Below are 18,343 nucleotides of genomic sequence, written 5' to 3'. Positions count from 1 at the left end.
GCATACCTTAGCTTTGCCACAACCAGGGTCAAACATTTAAACTAGCTGCTTGTCTAAGATGAAATACATCCAGATAAACATACTTGCTCCACTACTGGATGTAACAGGTATAGATCACCTGTGGTTTTCTCCTGCAATCCTTTACTTCACCACCACAACAGCAAAATGAACTGAGCAGCCTTGAAATCAGAATGCACGGCTTCTGACACCACAGTTAACATTCAGTCAGCCAGAAGGATGTGCTCATACCAGTCAGCACACTACATGATAACCTGGTCTGGGAAGTGAGAATTTCAAGATCCCTCAAAGCCAACCCAAAACTCCCTTTTTGGCAGCATAGCATGCCTGCTTCATGATACCTTTGTCTAAGTGCCCCTTGGTACAATTCAATCAAAATGCAAAGACACCACAGATTGTTAAAGTGTAGTTTTTATTAAATTATAAATTTTGTAACAAAAACAAGACAGATCAACAAAGACCTCAAAAACAAACTACAAGGACTAGACAGCAAAGCCAATGAAAACGCCATGAAGTGTGTACAGATAAGAATTTTCAACAAAAGTTAATAGCATTTTTACATTTCCATTGCATGAAGATAAAAATGATTTCTTTGTCTAATAAAACACATCTTAACTCCAAACTCACATATATTTTCTCACATTAAATTAAGCATCCTGCTCATACCCAACATCTTGTCTGTTCCCACATTGCTTTAGTGTTCTTTTCATATATCAATCCATGCAGAAAGTAGTAAGACACTTAATGCAACAGTCAGATAATGAAGACAATCTGAGTTGTACAGTGGATATACATTGGCCAAAAAGGGACTGAGTATCTCCACGGGGTAAAATGCTACAAAATAAACACAAAAGACATTTTCAAGAAAACTGGGTATTGCTAAGTAGCTTTCAAACCATTAACAAGACACCCCAGTTTCTTACAGTTAAAGAGTCTTCCAGCTGAGACATGTTGAGAATTTAAGTTAACAGGCCAAATCTGTTTCTCCCCTTTCCCCCCTCCCACTTCAAATACACTGCTAGGTTTGAGTGCAATGCCAGCATGGACAGAAAATTTACAGATACTGGACTGAGTTTTTAAAACACATGGCTCTAAATTTAAACTTCAGTTACCGTGCACTGTCCATCAGGCCTTCTAGATCTTACACTGGTGCTTACTGTCCCACCCCCTGCCACTGGTCTCTCTATTACTGATTGGTTTGCATTCGCATTCAAGTGTCTTTGCTGGGCAGAGGACGTGTGTTGCTGAAGTTGAGCATACACATCCTCACTATCGCTGCTATCATCCGATTCGGTTTCCTCAACGGAGGTATCAGGGGCTGGCACCCTACCAGAAGACGATGACTCATGGTCTTCCTCTCCCTCTCCCCTATGACTTCTTTCAGCCATGTTGTCTCCGTTTATTTGTAAGTGGGCAAAAGAGTTCTCTAAAGAAGTGCTTGCATCAGGTGATGGCGTTGCAGGACTCGTCAGCTGACCATCTAGTGAAGTTAGGGGTCTAGCAGAAACGGATGCTAGAGGCTGCGCAGCAGCAGCCCCCAGAGCCGATGTACTGTCTGCGCCATCAGCAGAGCTCTCTCTTCCTAGATTGACAGTGTTAGAATCACAGTCCAACCTAAGCCCGGCCACTCCCTTCTTTGGTATATCTATTATGTCCCGTTTTATTTTCCTGCGACGTCCATGCTCATTTCTCCTATACTGAACCATGTTTTCGAGATCTGCTACATACAAAAACCCAGCAATTAACATTTCAGTACTCTTTTTACCTTTGGAAAAGGCATCTTCCAGCTCCCTACTGGTACGTTCATCATATTGCCACCAACCATTTCTACCTTCATAGTACCAAGCATATTCCCCATTGCCTCTGCTTGCCACTTTGAGTTCCTCTGGCGATAGTAAGGTTGGCTTGTCAAGAAAGTCCTCAGGAATCTCCTGCCGACACAGTGCACATCGTTTTCCAAGCCAGGAAGCTCCCTTCACACACAGATAGCAGAAAACATGTTTACAAGGCAGACTCACTGGGTGGACACACGTTTGCAGACAGATAGCACATTCAGGGACTGTCAGGGAAGGTGTTGTATTGGAACATGACTCATTTGTCTTCCTATTAGTGGGAAGCATGTTGATCGAGTGATCAATTTCACCACAGCCAGCCATCCTACAAAGGATCAGAAATAGATTTAAGTCAGGTTATAAGTATTAAGCCAAATCAGTACCTTAACTCACCTAAGACAATACTAACCACAGAAGAAATAAAAGCTTTCCATGAAGTTAAACTTTTGGACAATCAGATATGAAACAAACTGAACATTTTAAAATATTTAATGTTTTATAGGTGCATACCTTTAGGAAAGATTATAGCATTCTGTTCCCTAGTTCAGGGACATTAACAAAAACAATGGCTTCCAAATACCAAGTTCAGCATCCCAACCTTGTTGTCTATTTCAGTTTTAGTATGCCAGTTCAGACTAATTGGTTTGCAGTTCCTTCTGTGCTCCCAGGCAGGGAGTTAGCTAATCAATAAGGAATTTTCTTTCATGCATACTCTGCTTGAGTGCATTCAGTCAGCCAGCTGTTTGTATGCCTCTTCAAGAAATGAACAGCAGCTGAGAGTTTGTAAATCTTGCTTTCATGACAGAAAATCCTCAAGAAGTGCTCTGCCTGTAGGCACCTACATGAAGCAACTTATAGGGCTTGTCTTAATGCTGGTGAGCATCAACTCAGGAGTCTAGAAGATGGAAATACCTATTCAGCAGCCTTCTCCCACCCCCACAGCACTCTATGGGATGTTCTCATGAGGGACTTTCCTTCCTTCCTTCCTCTCATCTAATAGCCCTCAAGAGTCAGCTAGGCACCCAGGCAAAAGAAGTAACTTTGTGATGAATGGTGAGTGTTGTAGAGCAGTGGCTTTCAACCTTTTCAGACTTCTGTACCCCAACCCTTTCAAGAGTCTGATTTGTCTTGCATAATCCCAAATTACACCTCACTTTAAAAACGACTTGCTTACAAAAGACATAAAAATACAAGTGTCACAGCACACCATTTCTTAAAAATTGCTTACTTTCTCATTTTTATCATATAATTATAAAATAAATCAATTGGAATATAAATATTGTACTTAAATTTCAATGTATAGTATATAGAGCAGTATAAACAAATCATTGTCTATATGAAATTTTAGGTAGTACTGACTTCGCTAGTGCTTTTTATGTAGCCTAGTGTAAAACTAGGTAAATATCTAGATGAGTTGATGTACCCCCTGGAAGACCTCTACATACCCCCCTGGGTATGCGTACCTCTGGTTGAGAACCAGTGTTGTAGAGTGCTCAGAGAGAACCTGCATCATAATTCCTACCAGACATGGCTGTAGCTAGCAGTGACATGTGTTGGCAACCATATTAACTCTAGATTTAGGCTTGGCAACAGATACCATTCCAGCTGCTTCTTGCCTGAGGTACCACCCTCCCTTCCCAAGTGGGTAACTATCAGTTTCTACTTTGCCTCTCCAGCCTACCATCTTTGGTAGGTGTTCTCAAAGTAAAACTGTCCTTTAAAATATCTTCCCTCCTCCGAACAAGGTATTAGCTGCCTCAGGGTTGATACTAGTCCTCTTTACAATATACAGACTGCTGCCTACCAGACCCTCTCTCTCTTGGAGCAATGTTTCTTTTTCAGAACCAAACACCCCAAAGGTTTGAAAATTTCAGAAAGTTAATGTTAAGGAATTTTCGCGGGGGGGGGGGGGGGGGGAAGAGAACCCAGTGTGAAAGCTGTGTGAGGTTAGAAGGGGAAAGAACTGTTTCACCTAGGCTGTTAGGCATTATTTATCCCCTAGAGAATTCAAAGGAAAAAGGGAACTCTAAGGACACAAAGCAGGCTACATGACAATACAAATCTGAAGATCAAACCTCTCTTTCTAGTTTTAGATAGGGTCCTTCATATAGCTTCCATGACTCCAAAAAAGCTACCTGAAGGGTTAAAATAATATTGGTGAGAAAACTAATAAAAGGATCTTTCCCGTTCATTCTGTTGTGGAATCCCAAGTGCTCTCTTTGGGAGAATCCTAATTCGACACGATCTTCCTCCTAATACAGCAAGATTGTTTATCTTGAGGAAATTTATCAAACTACCTGGGACTCGGCTCCTTCAGGAACCAAGAAACTCTCTTCTTCCCCAGAGGATGTGCAATCCCTGAGGAACTCAGACACAGATAAGGATTTTAAAAGGATTAGGTATGTAGCAGCATCTCAGGCCTTTTATTTTAGTGCATTCCCTATCTGCTAGGTAACATAGTTGGGTACTATCGTCATAATTTTCTTCTGAATGACAGACACTAATCTCTTCAAACCACTTCCTGGTCATCAATTTATGCTTGCTAAAAGCACTACAACTTGAGCACTTAGCAGATCATGTGGATAACTGTGCCCACCTATATGTCAGTTTCTTATCTGAGAATTTCCCCCTCCCTTAGGCAAGATCAATAACTAAGAGGAAAGATTAATGGAATCTTTGTAATAGTGTCTGAATTGACATGCCAGAATGCAGAAATAGAATTACCATCTGGCAATTGTCTTTCTGCACAGTAATATATGCCAAATTGAGTGATTCACCCTAGAATGATCTGAGAAGATACTATACCAGTTGTGTTACAGATTTTCCTCCAATTAGCTTGCTTTGTAGCTTTCTCAGACTTTTGAAGTTATGTTTTGGAATAGAATTTGTTTAGATTCAAGTTAGTGTTTGTGCTTGAGAGTTTATTACAGAGGGACACAAGCTACTGATTTCTCAGAATACCCACAGGATGTAATGGAGCTGGTATTTCCCAGGGAAGTAATTGAAAGAAAAACCCTTTACTGATTACCATATGCCAACAGTTGAAGAGGAGAGCAGGAACAGCAGCTTCCATAATGGTGTATTACTGTCCAGAAAGACAGTTAGGTAAAGATTCTTATTTCCCTACCAGTTTTACAAGAGACTCCCTTCTGAATGCTCTTTTTAAAATTGTCCTCTCTTTAGAGGAGTGGAGGAAGTTAAACACCCTTTGTTTACAAATAATTTTCTATACAAGTTTCATATCACACCTGATTAACACCTCAGAGAAAGCTGAGACTGCCAAACGCTAAGCACGAATGCAGCTGGTATTGGAAAATCAAAAATTCTGGTGCCACAAATTGCATAAGAACATAAGAAAGGCCGTACTGGGTCAGACCAAAGGTCCATCTAGCCCAGTATCTGTCTACCGACAGTGGCCAATGCCAGGTGCCCCAGAGGGAGTGAACCTAACAGGCAATGATCAAGTGATCTCTCTCCTGCCATCCATCTCCATCCTCTGACGAACAGAGGCTAGGGACACCATTCTTACCCATCCTGGCTAATAGCCATTTATGGACTTAGCCACCATGAATTTATCCAGTCCCCTTTTAAACATTATTATAGTCCTAGCCTTCACAACCTCCTCAGGTAAGGAGTTCCACAAGTTGACTGTGCGCTGCGTGAAGAAGAACTTCCTTTTATTTGTTTTAAACCTGCTGCCTATTAATTTCATTTGGTGACCCCTAGTTCTTGTATTATGGGAATAAGTAAATAACTTTTCCTTATCCACTTTCTCAACATCACTCATGATTTTATATACCTCTATCATGTCCCCCCTTAGTCTTCTCTTTTCCAAACTGAAGAGTCCTAGCCTCTTTAATCTTTCCTCATATGGGACCCTCTCTAAACCCTTAATCATTTTAGTTGCTCTTTTCTGAACCTTTTCTAGTGCTAGAATATCTTTTTTGAGGTGAGGAGACCACATCTGTACACAGTATTCGAGATGTGGGCGAACCATGGATTTATATAAGGGCAATAATATATTCTCAGTGTTATTCTCTATCCCCTTTTTAATGATTCCTAACATCCTGTTTGCTTTTTTGACCGCCTCTGCACACTGCGTGGACATCTTTAGAGAACTATCCACGATGACGCCAAGATCTTTTTCCTGACTCGTTGTAGCTAAATTAGCCCCCATCATGTTGTATGTATAGTTGGGGTTATTTTTTCCAACGTGCATTACTTTACATTTATCCACATTAAATTTCATTTGCCATTTTGTTGCCCAATCACTTAGTTTTGTGAGATCTTTTTGAAGTTCTTCACAATCTGCTTTGGTCTTAACTATCTTGAGTAGTTTAGTATCATCTGCAAACTTTGCCACCTCACTGTTTACCCCTTTCTCCAGATCATTTATGAATAAATTGAATAGGATAGGTCCTAGGACTGACCCTTGGGGAACACCACTAGTTACCCCTCTCCATTCTGAGAATTTACCATTAATTCCTACCCTTTGTTCCCTGTCCTTTAACCAGTTCTCAATCCATGAAAGGACCTTCCCTTTTATCCCATGACAGCTTAATTTACGTAAGAGCCTTTGGTGAGGGACCTTGTCAAAGGCTTTCTGGAAATCTAAGTACACTATGTCCACCGGATCCCCCTTGTCCACATGTTTGTTGACCCCTTCAAAGAACTCTAATAGATTAGTAAGACACGATTTCCCTTTACAGAAACCATGTTGACTATTGCTCAAGAGTTTATGTTTTTCTATGTGTCTGACAATTTTGTTCTTTACTATTGTTTCAACTAATTTGCCCGGTACCGACGTTAGACTTACCGGTCTGTAATTGCCGGGATCACCCCTAGAGCCCTTTTTAAATATTGGCGTTACATTAGCTAACTTCCAGTCATTGGGTACCGAAGCCGATTTAAAGGACAGGTTACAAACCTTAGTTAATAGTTCCGCAACTTCACATTTGAGTTCTTTCAGAACTCTTGGGTGAATGCCATCTGGTCCCGGTAACTTGTTAATGTTGAGTTTATCAATTAATTCCAAAACCTCCTCTAGTGATACTTCAATCTGTGACAGTTCCTCAGATTTGTCACCTACAAAAGCCAGCTCAGGTTTGGGAATCTCCCTAACATCCTCAGCCGTGAAGACTGAAGCAAAGAATCCATTTAGTTTCTCCGCAATGACTTTATCATCTTTAAGCGCTCCTTTTGTATTTTCATCGTCAAGGGGCCCCACTGGTTGTTTAGCAGGCTTCCTGCTTCTGATGTACTTAAAAAACATTTTGTTATTACCTTTGGAGTTTTTGGCTAGCCGTTCTTCAAACTCCTCTTTGGCTTTTCTTATTACACTCTTGCACTTAAGTTGGCAGTGTTTGTGCTCCTTTCTATTTGCCTCACTAGGATTTGACTTCCACTTTTTAAAGGAAGTCTTTTTATCTCTCACTGCTTCTTTTACATGGTTGTTAAGCCACGGTGGCTCTTTTTTAGTTCTTTTACTGTTTTTCTTAATTTGGGGTATACATTGAAGTTGAGCCTCTATTATGGTGTCTTTAAAAAGGGCCCACGCAACTTGCAGGGATTTCACTTTAGTCACTGTACCTTTTAACTTTTGTCTAACTAACCCCCTCATTTTTGTATAGTTCCCCCTTTTGAAATTAAAGGCCACAGTGTTGGGCAGTTGAGGTGTTCTTCCCACCACAGGGATGTTGAATGCTATTGTATTATGGTCACTATTTCCAAGCGGTCCGGCTATAGTTACACTTACTGGTAACCTCTAATGACAGGAGATTCAAAGTTCCCACTATTTAGTAATAACAATGCAAAGAGCATTAGCACTTAGAAACTCTGATCAATGGTTCAAATGAGTTAATTTATAGCTAACATTAAACCTATGTTACTTCCAATTTGCCACGTGAAAGCATGTGGGGTGGAGTGGGGGGAAGCTAGATTTGCCTTCAGTCTTGGAATGCTGGCTCTCAGGAGAGAAACTGAGACATTCCTAGTTTACACAGATGTGTGTAGTCTCTAGAAGAGATTGCCAAACTAATCAAATTCTGCTTCTTGACTTGCGAGTGTGGAACTGGCTTATCTAGGACTTTTTGCTTATTCACTTGGCTTGAGCTAAAAGAGGAAGACAATTATTTGGGGGGGGAATGATTTCAGGTAGCTAGGGCATGACAATCTTATCTCAAAATTCAAACAAGCACTGTTATTCCATAACTTAGAGGGATAAAAAACTGTTTTTTAAATTAACAAGGCTGAAGGTTTAATCCATTTCTCCAGAGGCCCAATCAGCTTCTTGGTTCCTATGACAGCTGAGGTCAACTGGAGTTGCATATGCACAAATTAGGCCCCAGAACATTTAAATTCAATAAAACCAACACCATCTAAACATGTCATTTTTAGACGATCCTATCATTAATGGTTTTTCTTTAATAATCATGTTCTACGGGTTTACTTGATTAATCAGATCCAGTAGGACAAACAAAAAACATTTGTTTTCAAAACTAGTAAATGGCACTTCAAAAGGAGGAAAAAATATTTAGAGACCACAGTAGCAATGGTCAAGTTATGGTTCAGAAGGCACTTTCATTCCAAGCTTACTTTTAGGTGCTCATATAAGTAAAGGATAGCTTACTCTTGGCTGAAATTTCCCATGTTTGTTCTTAGCCCAATGGTAATTTTTTTTATTTTGAAGTTTGATCAACAACTAATTGGGGTCAATTTGTAGGACTGCCTTTATGTTTAATTGCTTAAGCTCTATTTTCACTTTTAAAAATGGCTGATAAACATAATTCTTCCTGTTTCTTACCACTGTTGCAGAAAGCAGCCTAAAATATACATAGTTCATTTCAAAGACCGCTTTTAAAAATAAAACTATCTGAAACATTTGGACCAAAAATTCAGGTGTGAAAAGAATGCTCAAAGAACACTGGGCATTTGAACCACATTAAACAATGCACGTTGAAATGCAATAAACCACTTAAGATGGACCCAACCCACACTTCTGCCAGACATCTGTCCCTGTTATCCCGTATGTTTATAGGAATGTATTATCATTAAATCATACATACAGCCAAAGAATGTGTGAAATTGTATGTCTGGAAGTGTCCTCATTAGCACTCAAAATTTGGAACAGGTGATGCAGGAGATCTAGATAAAAAGCCTTCAGGCATTGTGGGTCCCTTCAAAGAGAGAAACTGGATTTACCCAAGTAGATAATTATTTTTGTTAATAGTAAAGGCCAGATTTTGAACCTCAACTCAGTATCTCTTTAAGTACCTGATAAATGCAAGTCAATTAACATAATAAAACAATGATGTTGAGCTTACTTCGTTTTTAGTATGGTTCCTGCTGAAGCATGCCACAAGACTAAAATTATCCTCTTCAAATGTATCCAATCAGAATATAGTGTACTCTTTCCCACTGTTGGCTCATTCTTCTGCACTGCACAAGGGAACACTACTAGCGTTTCAACTTCTCTGCAAGTTGAGGAAAAGAAAACATCATTATTAGAGCAACACTGAACAGAGTTCTCTTTCATTTAGCAGTCTAATAGCAAACAAAATACAGTGTTATGTTCTCATTCCAGCAAACAGAAGAATACCACCCTCTTTTACCATTTTAAGCAGGATATTTTCAACATCTAGAAATACAGTTTTCAAACAGGTGGTCGTCTTGTTTTAAAATCCCCAATTTCTGCCTGCATTTTGTCATCCACTTTTGTGATATCAAACTTCAACAAACCTACCTCACTTTCTAAGGTATTTATAAAGGCAATTGCATTGGTATATAAGAACTAGGTAACTGCGGGTGAACAGTGATTCTTAAGACTGCTGCTTCCTATGTACTGACAAGCAGTGGAGAAACAAGAGCAACTATGTTCATACCTAATACTACTCTCTCTACTTCCCAAGCCTTTCGACACATTGCATAATTCTAGGAAGTTGTGTGCTCAATCACAAGTCCCTTCTTAAACTCAGGGAGTTTGGGAAGGCAGAGGGGCTTTAACATTCATAAAATGTTTTGGGATTCATTCATAATAAATTGCATGTATGCATTTTGTGAGAGAGGATGAGAAGGTAGTTCAGTTTCCATAACCATTTAGTCAAATGCCTCCTTCAAAGTGCCAAGGGTACCAGTTAATGCCAGTCATGATACACTTTGGCTTGTGTGACATGAATTAGTGTCAGTCTAGTTTCTGCTGAACAAATCACACATTGCAAATAGCCATCAGATGGTAATAACTGTCTTACTAATGATAGAAGCTGGAACTGAAGCAGTGACCTGTAAGCAAATAACTCTAAAGCAGGGATCTGCAACCCCCCTGAGGTCACAAAATGATACCAAGGTGTCAAGATCACATTGTTCCCATACCCTAACTGGGATCAAGAGAGGTCTTACTATAAAAAAAGGGAGATGAAATATGGCAATAGTTGATAACTCTTAGGGTATGTCTACACTACCCATGTTACAGCGCGACCACGGCAGTGATGTAACGTGGGCAATGTAGACACCCTATCGCCAAGGGAGAGCTCTCCCGGCGATAAAAAAAACCCCAGAACGAGCGGTGGTAGCTTTATCACACTGTCTATACTGGCGCTTTTCAGCGCTAAAACTTTTGTTGCTCAGGGATGTGTTTTTTCACACCCCTGAACGACAAAAGTTTTAGCGCTGAAAGTGGCAGCGTAGACACAGCCTTACTCGTGCTCTAAAGCATTACCAGTCCTATGAGTAGGGCTCCGTGTCTGTCACAGAGCTCGTGGAAGTCATGGATTCCGTGACTTTTCGCAACCTCCGGGACTTCCGCAGGGGCCAGTGTGGCTGACCTCAGGGGTGCCAAAGCAGCTGGCCCCCGGGACAGCCACATCAGCCGCTGCTCCGGCGGTCACGGCAGCGGTCCCCGGGCAGCTGGCCGGAGCAGCCGCAGTTCTGGGCACTGGTCCCTGGCCAGCCGGCTGGAGCAGCAGTGGTTCCCGGCCGGCCAAAGCAGCCATGGCCTCGGGCAGCAGTCCTCAGCTGGCCAGCCGGAGCAGCTGCGGTCCTCTGGCCCCGGCAGCTGGTGCTGCTGGCCTTGGTTGCCCTCTCCCAAATTTAATCTCAGTATTTTTAGTATAAGTCATGGATAGGTTGCAGGCTGTGAATTTTTGTTTATTGCCCATGACCTCTCCATGGCTTTTACTAAAAATACCCTGACTAAACCATTGCCTTACCTATGCCTATGAGTTATACATTCCTCCTCTGCATCATGTATTACATTTGAGGTTCATTTTAAAGTGAACGTGAGGAAGTGTCATATGTTGCCATTCACTTAAGAAAAGAGCTATTTCAGTGAAATTTTAGTGCACACATCAGACTCATATGTATGCAGCAGAGTGAAGTTAAAAAGTGATAGGTCCCTGAGAGAGAGCTGAATACTTAGCATAATTGTAGAACATACATCATTGATAACAGCAGACTGTAAATGTTTAGATGACTTTTTAGTTAACGTGTTTGAGTAATAAATGGGCATACTAAAGTTATTATCTGGCTACAGCTGAGTATGGGACATTTTAGAAATTATTCCTAAGGAATATTGCCAAGATCAACAGGCCTCAACATATGTCCTCACACCCTTTTAAAGGCAAAGGTTGTTTTCAGTGGCTCTGGTCATCCCCCACCTCCTCCACCCATTAGCTTCCAAAAAGAAGAGCTGCAACAGTGTTAAAATGTCAGCTCCTCCTTAAGCAGCCCAACAGACAAGATATTGGGTTTACTGTGACCAAAGAGTCAGTTGTAACAAAGCTCAAGGCCCTGGGTGCGGTGTTTGATCTATCACCTTTCAGAAGCTGGCATTGAATTACGGCTGCTGCATCTCATTTAAAGAAGCTTTTTGTCTAACCCTTTTCCGAATCCACTGTCAGAGGTGATGATACACATCATAACCCAAATTAATTAACTGTGGAGTGGGGAGAAGGAAAATAAGTCAGGTCTTTCAATTCTGAATGAGTCCTTTTAAAAAGAGTATGCTCTGGGAGTGTAATTATCCCTAAAAAAAAAAAATCTCGTCAGGGATATAATTATAAGGTTAAGGTAAAGCAGCTTTTTAACTGCTCTGTACCTTTAAAGTGAATTACTTCAGAAACTGACTTCAGGAAACTTCTACATTTCATTAAATTGTTATTTCTACATTAAGCAAGACTTGAAAAATTTACCTAGCCAGGATGAAAGATACCTGTGCTGAAACCCGCACCCTTCCCCAAACTGCCCCTGCTCCGAATTTCTGTATGTTTTAAAGTAATTTCTCACCCTATGCACCTAACATTCTCTTCCCCACCTGTACCACCCCCAACTCTCCCATTACACACATAAAACCTAATTTCATTCACCAATCATCTCACACACAGGGGCTGAAACATTTATTCAACACCTAACAGTCAAATTACTAAACTAGAGGAGCAGCTCCAATGGCCAGGAGCAACATCCAGGTGACAGCCACATCCCACATCAGCTGCTGTGAAAATGAAAGGTGCTGGGATTCCTACCAAACTGATGTCCATGGTCTATACTCAGGGGTTCCATCTTTTGAAGTGTCTGGCTAGCAGGTGTCTCCTGCATCCTTCAAAGCCCCTCTGGTTGTTGCAAGAGTGATGGTGGGGTTCTCCCAACAAAACCATCATCCCCCCCTGCATCTGATTTTGGCGCCCTCCTCTACTGCTCAGAGCTTTTCCCAAATTGAAACAGAAGAAAATTGATTATTCTTGTCAGTTTAATTGCTGCCCACAGAGTACTCTCTAACAGCAGTAAAGACTGGGAATGCTCTGGTCAGTTTTTGCTTGGATGCTGCTTTGGAGTTCTGAACAGCAATAGAGGAACTAAAAATCTGCGGATTTAGGAAGACAGAGCTTTCAGTTTCTACTTTGTTCATATTTGGAAGGTGATCTTCACAGTCATAAGGGCTAGAAACTTATTTCCAGATAGAAGCTTATATTTTGCAAAAGCAGATAGCAGGAAAGCTTCCTGCTTGCCAAAGGCTAGTGGATGTTTAAAGCCTTGTATTAAACAGTACTGCCAACCTTGCGAGTACTGTACCACTACACAGAGTACTCTGAAATAATTAATGCAATTAAGACATTAATTCATGAAATTAAGATTTAAGATTGCCCCTGTATGCTTAAAAAGATATGAAATCCTCATTCAATAACTTGTCAATAAACGTAATTTAAGATACATATAAACTTTTCTTCTGTAAATACAGCTGGCTCTACCAAAAGAGAATTTTAGAATTTTTCATTAGGCTCTCTGACTCAAAAGAAGTCAAACAAAACCCTGTCTGAATAGTGCCTCTGCTTAATATTCATGAAGCAGTTATAAAAATTGCAGAATTTTTTTAAGATACTCCAACTTAAAAAATGAAAATTATACTTCCGTCTGAAAATTTGTTACCTGCCATTGCTACAATTAACACATGATATTACTATAACTGAAATTAGTTTGTCTTCTTTGTGCATTTGACAGCAAACTGTGACAGACAGTTTCACTGTCTCCCCCATATAACCAGTAACTTTCCCATGTTTGCGTGAATGCAAAGCAGTGGGAAAGATTATATATATATATATGAGTAGAAAGATTATATATAGATATATAAATGATGTGATTAGATTTCAAGTTGATAGAGTCCTTTTATGCATTCCATGATTAGTTAATAAAAAGGGCTGATGTTTAGTTAGCAGATGTATCCATTCACTACTGTATCACTGGGGAAAAAATTAGTATAAAATGGTCAAACATTTTTATCAAAACTGGTGAAGAGACGTTAAAAATAAAAGTTTTCCTCCTCTTATTCTGCTACAACTGGAACCTGAATTCTAAGCTCCAGTTAGGACAGATGCGTTACAGAAGTTTCAATTTCACAGGATCATAGGAACGTAGAGCTGGAAGGGTCCTCAAGAAGTGATCAAGTCTAGCCCCCTGTACTCAGGCAGGACCAAAGTAAACCTAGACCACCCTGACAGGCGACTGTCCAACCTGTTCATGAAAACCTCCAATGACGAGGTTTCCATAACCTTCCTTGGAAGCCTATTCCAGATCTTAACTGCCTTTATAGGTAGAAAGTTTTCCCTAATATTAATCTAACTCTGCCTTGTTGCAGATTAAGCCCATTACTTCTTATCCTACCTTCAGTGAACATGGAGAACAATTGATCACAGTCCTCTTTAGAACGGCCCTTAACATAGTTGAAGATTATTTCTAATAAAGGATAAACAACTGCCAAATTTAATAGTCCTACTATGGACTTATTTCTAATATATCTAAACTTTGATTCACCATTCATAACTAAAACAATGTAATATTCATTAACTCCAACAGGAATTTTGCCAGTGATGTCCGTGGAAGCAGGTTCGGGCCCCAAATTACCATTGCTGTGTAGAGACAGGTGCTGGATACAGCAACACCTTTATAACTTTGACTAAAATGCACAGCAGAGAAAGAGTATGATTCTGTTAAGTTGGCTTTCTACCACCAATTCTAGAAGTCAATTGTTCCTGTACGCTTTGAAAATTCTGCAGTTCCATCTTGGTAACTGACAGTTCAATTACAGCTAAATTGATGCTGCATAATTTGAAGATGCAAGTTAAACCATATTTCATCAATTGATTTACACATTAGTAAAAAAATGGGCACAATTTCCTTCCTTCATTCAGCACAGATTCTGCACCATATCAATAGAGTCAGAGTAGCATTTTTTATTTCTTACGACTACTGTAATTGTTAGCAATTTAGTTCTGTCCAACAGATTGTAGAGTAAATTGCTGCAAAATTATCAGTAAATAAAAGTCAGATTTACTCTCATTTTGACCAAATCAAGATTCAGATTTTACTGTTAATTCAATACTATCTGACAAAAGCTTCATTCTGATAATCCATTTTAGAGAGCAGTTCCAAAGACCAGTTTTAAACAAACTGTCAACACTTGACTGCTGCCTCTGTGGTTTTGTTTTCAAACTTGTATTTGATTGCAATATTTCCTTTAAGATATCAAATTTGAGAAACACAAAAATAAATTCTGTACCTTATTCCTAACGATTACTAAATATTCTGGAATTTGTTTTAGCAGACAAGCAAATAAACTACAACATTTACAGTCCGCAAAATAGGAAGATTACCATGAGATTCAGTCAAAGAGTAAACATTTTATCCTTTTTATTGTGAACTAAAAACTCTTTCAATTTGTTAGATCATGCCAATATAGGTTACTATCTGTTGCTCTTAGATAAAAATTATATTTACCAGATATTCCTAGTAGTCTATTAGTTTCAGTGGAGAAGCTGTGTCATCTGTTCTTTGTACCAAAAACTGGGCCACAGATCTATTTTCACCTTCCATTTAAACACGCTAAAAACAATGCAAGGAAATCCCAGGGCCCAAACTATTAGTTACCAAAAAAAGCATTTTCACTAAAAGTTTTTGGGTGCCCCCTTTTTAGACCTCCTAAAGTACCTTAAGCATTTTGATATAATTTCCTAGCTCAGTTTTTTATTACAATAATGAAAGTTACAAGCTACAGAGATGACATTTTGAAAACAGGATATACAAAATACTGCACAGCATTATTTAAAAGATATTAAAAATTAATACTTCACACTTACGCAGTTCCTTTGCTCTGAGGAGCAGCCATGCCCTCTCCCTTCTCCCCCCCCAACATTCCTCCGTGCCTCCCTATGGGGGCACGCCCCACAGTTTGAGGACCTCTGGTCTAGAGTGTTGAAACTTAGATATATTTTAATATTTGCAAGTCAATTCTGCCTCCACTAACTGTTCAAAATACCCAACCACAGAAGGAACTGTGGAAAACACTACAAATACCTAAAACAAAGCAAAATAATCCTGTGTGAAGTCATCAAAAGACATATGAATGCAAGATTCGGATGAAAGATGATCAGCTATTTCTCAAATGTCTGGATATTACTTATATCTAAGCTTGGAAGTAAGATTTTTATCAGTAAATGTTGGTAAACATAAATTTCACCATACACATAAACCCATGAAAAATAGTCCCATCAATGATAACTGAAATTTACAGAGACAAAATAAGAAAAATGCTGCTTGAGACCTTCTTAGAGCTTGATTTGAGAACATTTAGGTTTTATGTTTTGACATGTGATGTTGACAATTTGTGTTTTAAGTTATAAAAACATAACTTCTTGAATCTCAGTGTCTACTGTCATTAAACAATTGTCTGAACCCGTCGGACTACCTATAATTTCCCACAACCATGAAAATTTAAATCAATAAAAATATGCAGAAAAATAGACATGGGTATTATCCGTGCAAATCATAAAACAACAACAACAACAAATTTCTCCCAAGCCTAGTTACATCACACCCCACCCTGGGCTTCCCACCTGTCAGGAGACACAGGTCCCCTCCCCAGGGGGCTTTCTAAGCTCCTGGATAAATTATAAATTTACTGCGAGTTTGATGGTTTAAGATTTTTTTTTTTTTTAAATAAAATGTTGAGCGGGGTCAAGTTTCCCCGATGCGCTGCCCCCACCCCCACCCGTGGGCTGAGCTCGGGAGGGGGATAAATTAGCACAGTTGGGGGGAGGGGGGAGGACACCGGCGTCACGTGACCGACGGGTTACGCAGTTGCCAAACGACGCAGCCCGATTGCCCCGGGTGGGTGGTTGCCAGGGGCTCTGCCCGCCCCGCGCCTACCCGGCAAAGCGGTGCGGGCCCCGCTCCGAGTGAGGGGCAGGCGGGCTCCTGCTTCTCCGTAGGCAGTTACCACCCACCCCACCCCGGGGGCTCTGTGGCCTTTTGTCCAGGGCCCCGCACGGCGGCCCCGGCATCCGCCCCAGCCCCCGGGGCGGAGAGGCCCCAGCGGGATCCGCTGTGAGGAGCCCGCGGGGTGGGTGAGCGGAACCCGCTGACTCTCCCCCCGCGGGCGCGCGCAGGCCCCCAGCGCCCGAGCGGCGGGATCTAGAACGCGGCGGCGTCACAGACTCACCCGCGGGCCCGGCTCGCGCTGCTCCGTCCTTTTACCGCTGAGCGACGAGCAAACAGCCGCCCGAGCCACCGTCACCTGCCGCCGCCGCTTCCAGCCGCCGAGAGAACGAGACGCGATGACGTCAGCGCGCAGAGGGGAGGGGGAACGCACCGTGGCGGGGGGGGGCTAAAAGGGGGTGGGGACAAACCAGACCCCCCCCCATTGGCGCGCGGCCAAGTAGCCCCTCCCCCCGCGGTGTCTCTCTGGGGAGACCCTCAGCCTACAATACTCACAGCCATCTTCCTACTGCTGCGCGTGTCCGCCGCGCGCTCCCTCTTGCTGCTTAGGCCCCGGAGTGTGGCGCGCGGCTCCTGGGGTACGCACCGCGCGGAGCGCTGCGGAATGTGTCTGAGCTGGTGCCCAGCAGTCCGGAGCCGGCCGGCCGGCCGCCCCTGCGCCTGGCGCTGCGCAGACCCGGCTCCCCCTTGCGGCCTGCGGCGGCGGGGACCTCACAGCCCCTAGCCCAGCCCTCATGCTCCAGCGCTGCCGGCCAGCGGGGACCAGCTGCTCTCGGAGTCTGACCTCGTGCGCGGCGGCGCAGGCTGCGCCCGCCCAGCCCTGCAGGGAGCCCCAGCAGCAGGGTTTGGCCAACGCGAATCTTCCAGCTGGGCAGCCAGCCAGCCAGAGGTGGAGAAGCTCGCAGTTCGCTTCAATGGTGACTCCCCTGCACTGTTATTTTATACCTAATGTTGCATGTGTCCGGCTTGAGCTCCCAGCCCCTGGTTCTTGTCCTGCTTCCTGCCGCTGGATTAGCGAGCCCCTGTGGACCCGGTATTTTCTCGTTGTGCGCTGTGGTCTTTTGGATCGGCTAAGCTCTTCAGGTCTCTCGTTATAAGGCATTTTCTCCAGCTCTTGCATCGTTTTGGTGGCTCTTCTCTGCACCTCTCCATTTTTTCATCATCCTTTTAAAAACGTGGGCACCAGATTTGTATACTGTGTTCCAGTATCGGCCTCACCAGTGCTGTATATCGGGGTAAAATCACCTCCTCATGCCTACTCACTACTCTCCTCTTTACACACACCAGAATTTGCTGTAGGTGCCAATGCAATATAAATGTTATATAATAATCTCTAACAATTATGCTGCATAATGAAAATCAGCCGTGCTATAAATTACATGGGCTGAGTCCTGAAGTGCATCCTAGTGCTCACAATTTTATTCTGAGTTTCACAGTATTTGGTGGCTTTCATAAAGCTGCAGCTCCTGGACTGAAGTGATTGTGATAACCTCAGTTTTTATTAAAAAGAGGTAAATTTCTAGCTTCAAAACACAACCTGAGAGCACAATAACAGCCCCACAACCAAATAAAAAGTACCCATATGTACTATGTTTTAAAATCTCATTCTTTTTAAACCACTGTCAAGATTGGTGGAGCACATGATTTTTGAACACTTGAGGTTGTACCAATCATAACACTACCGAACTGGCAAGCACATGTGTGTGTTTGTACAGTACTACTTGGCAGGATGGGAT

General features: G+C 41.8%; 1 protein-coding gene across 1 annotated transcript; it reads right to left on the bottom strand.

The window, feature by feature from the left end:
• Positions 1-413: 413 nt before the first annotated feature.
• RNF146 (ring finger protein 146) lies at positions 414-16,928 on the bottom strand. The gene is made up of 3 exons (XM_065400799.1): positions 16,831-16,928; positions 9,173-9,322; positions 414-2,175 (listed from the first exon to the last, which is right to left on the bottom strand). The coding sequence occupies exon 3, from the start codon at positions 2,172-2,174 to the stop codon at positions 1,116-1,118; it is 1,059 nt and encodes a 352-aa protein (XP_065256871.1). The 5' UTR covers position 2,175; positions 9,173-9,322; positions 16,831-16,928; the 3' UTR covers positions 414-1,115.
• Between the last annotated feature and the right edge of the window lie 1,415 nt (positions 16,929-18,343).

Source organism: Emys orbicularis, chromosome 3 (genome assembly GCF_028017835.1).
Source record: "Emys orbicularis isolate rEmyOrb1 chromosome 3, rEmyOrb1.hap1, whole genome shotgun sequence".
In the NCBI taxonomy this organism is placed as follows: domain Eukaryota; kingdom Metazoa; phylum Chordata; order Testudines; family Emydidae; genus Emys; species Emys orbicularis.
The sequence above is the reverse complement of the archived record's forward strand: the minus strand, read 5'-3'. Positions and strand labels throughout refer to the sequence as shown.

Coding starts and splice junctions, on each gene's coding strand:
- RNF146 (XM_065400799.1), bottom strand. CDS start 2,174: ATGGCTGGCTGTGGTGAAATTGATCACTCGATCAACATGCTTCCCACT.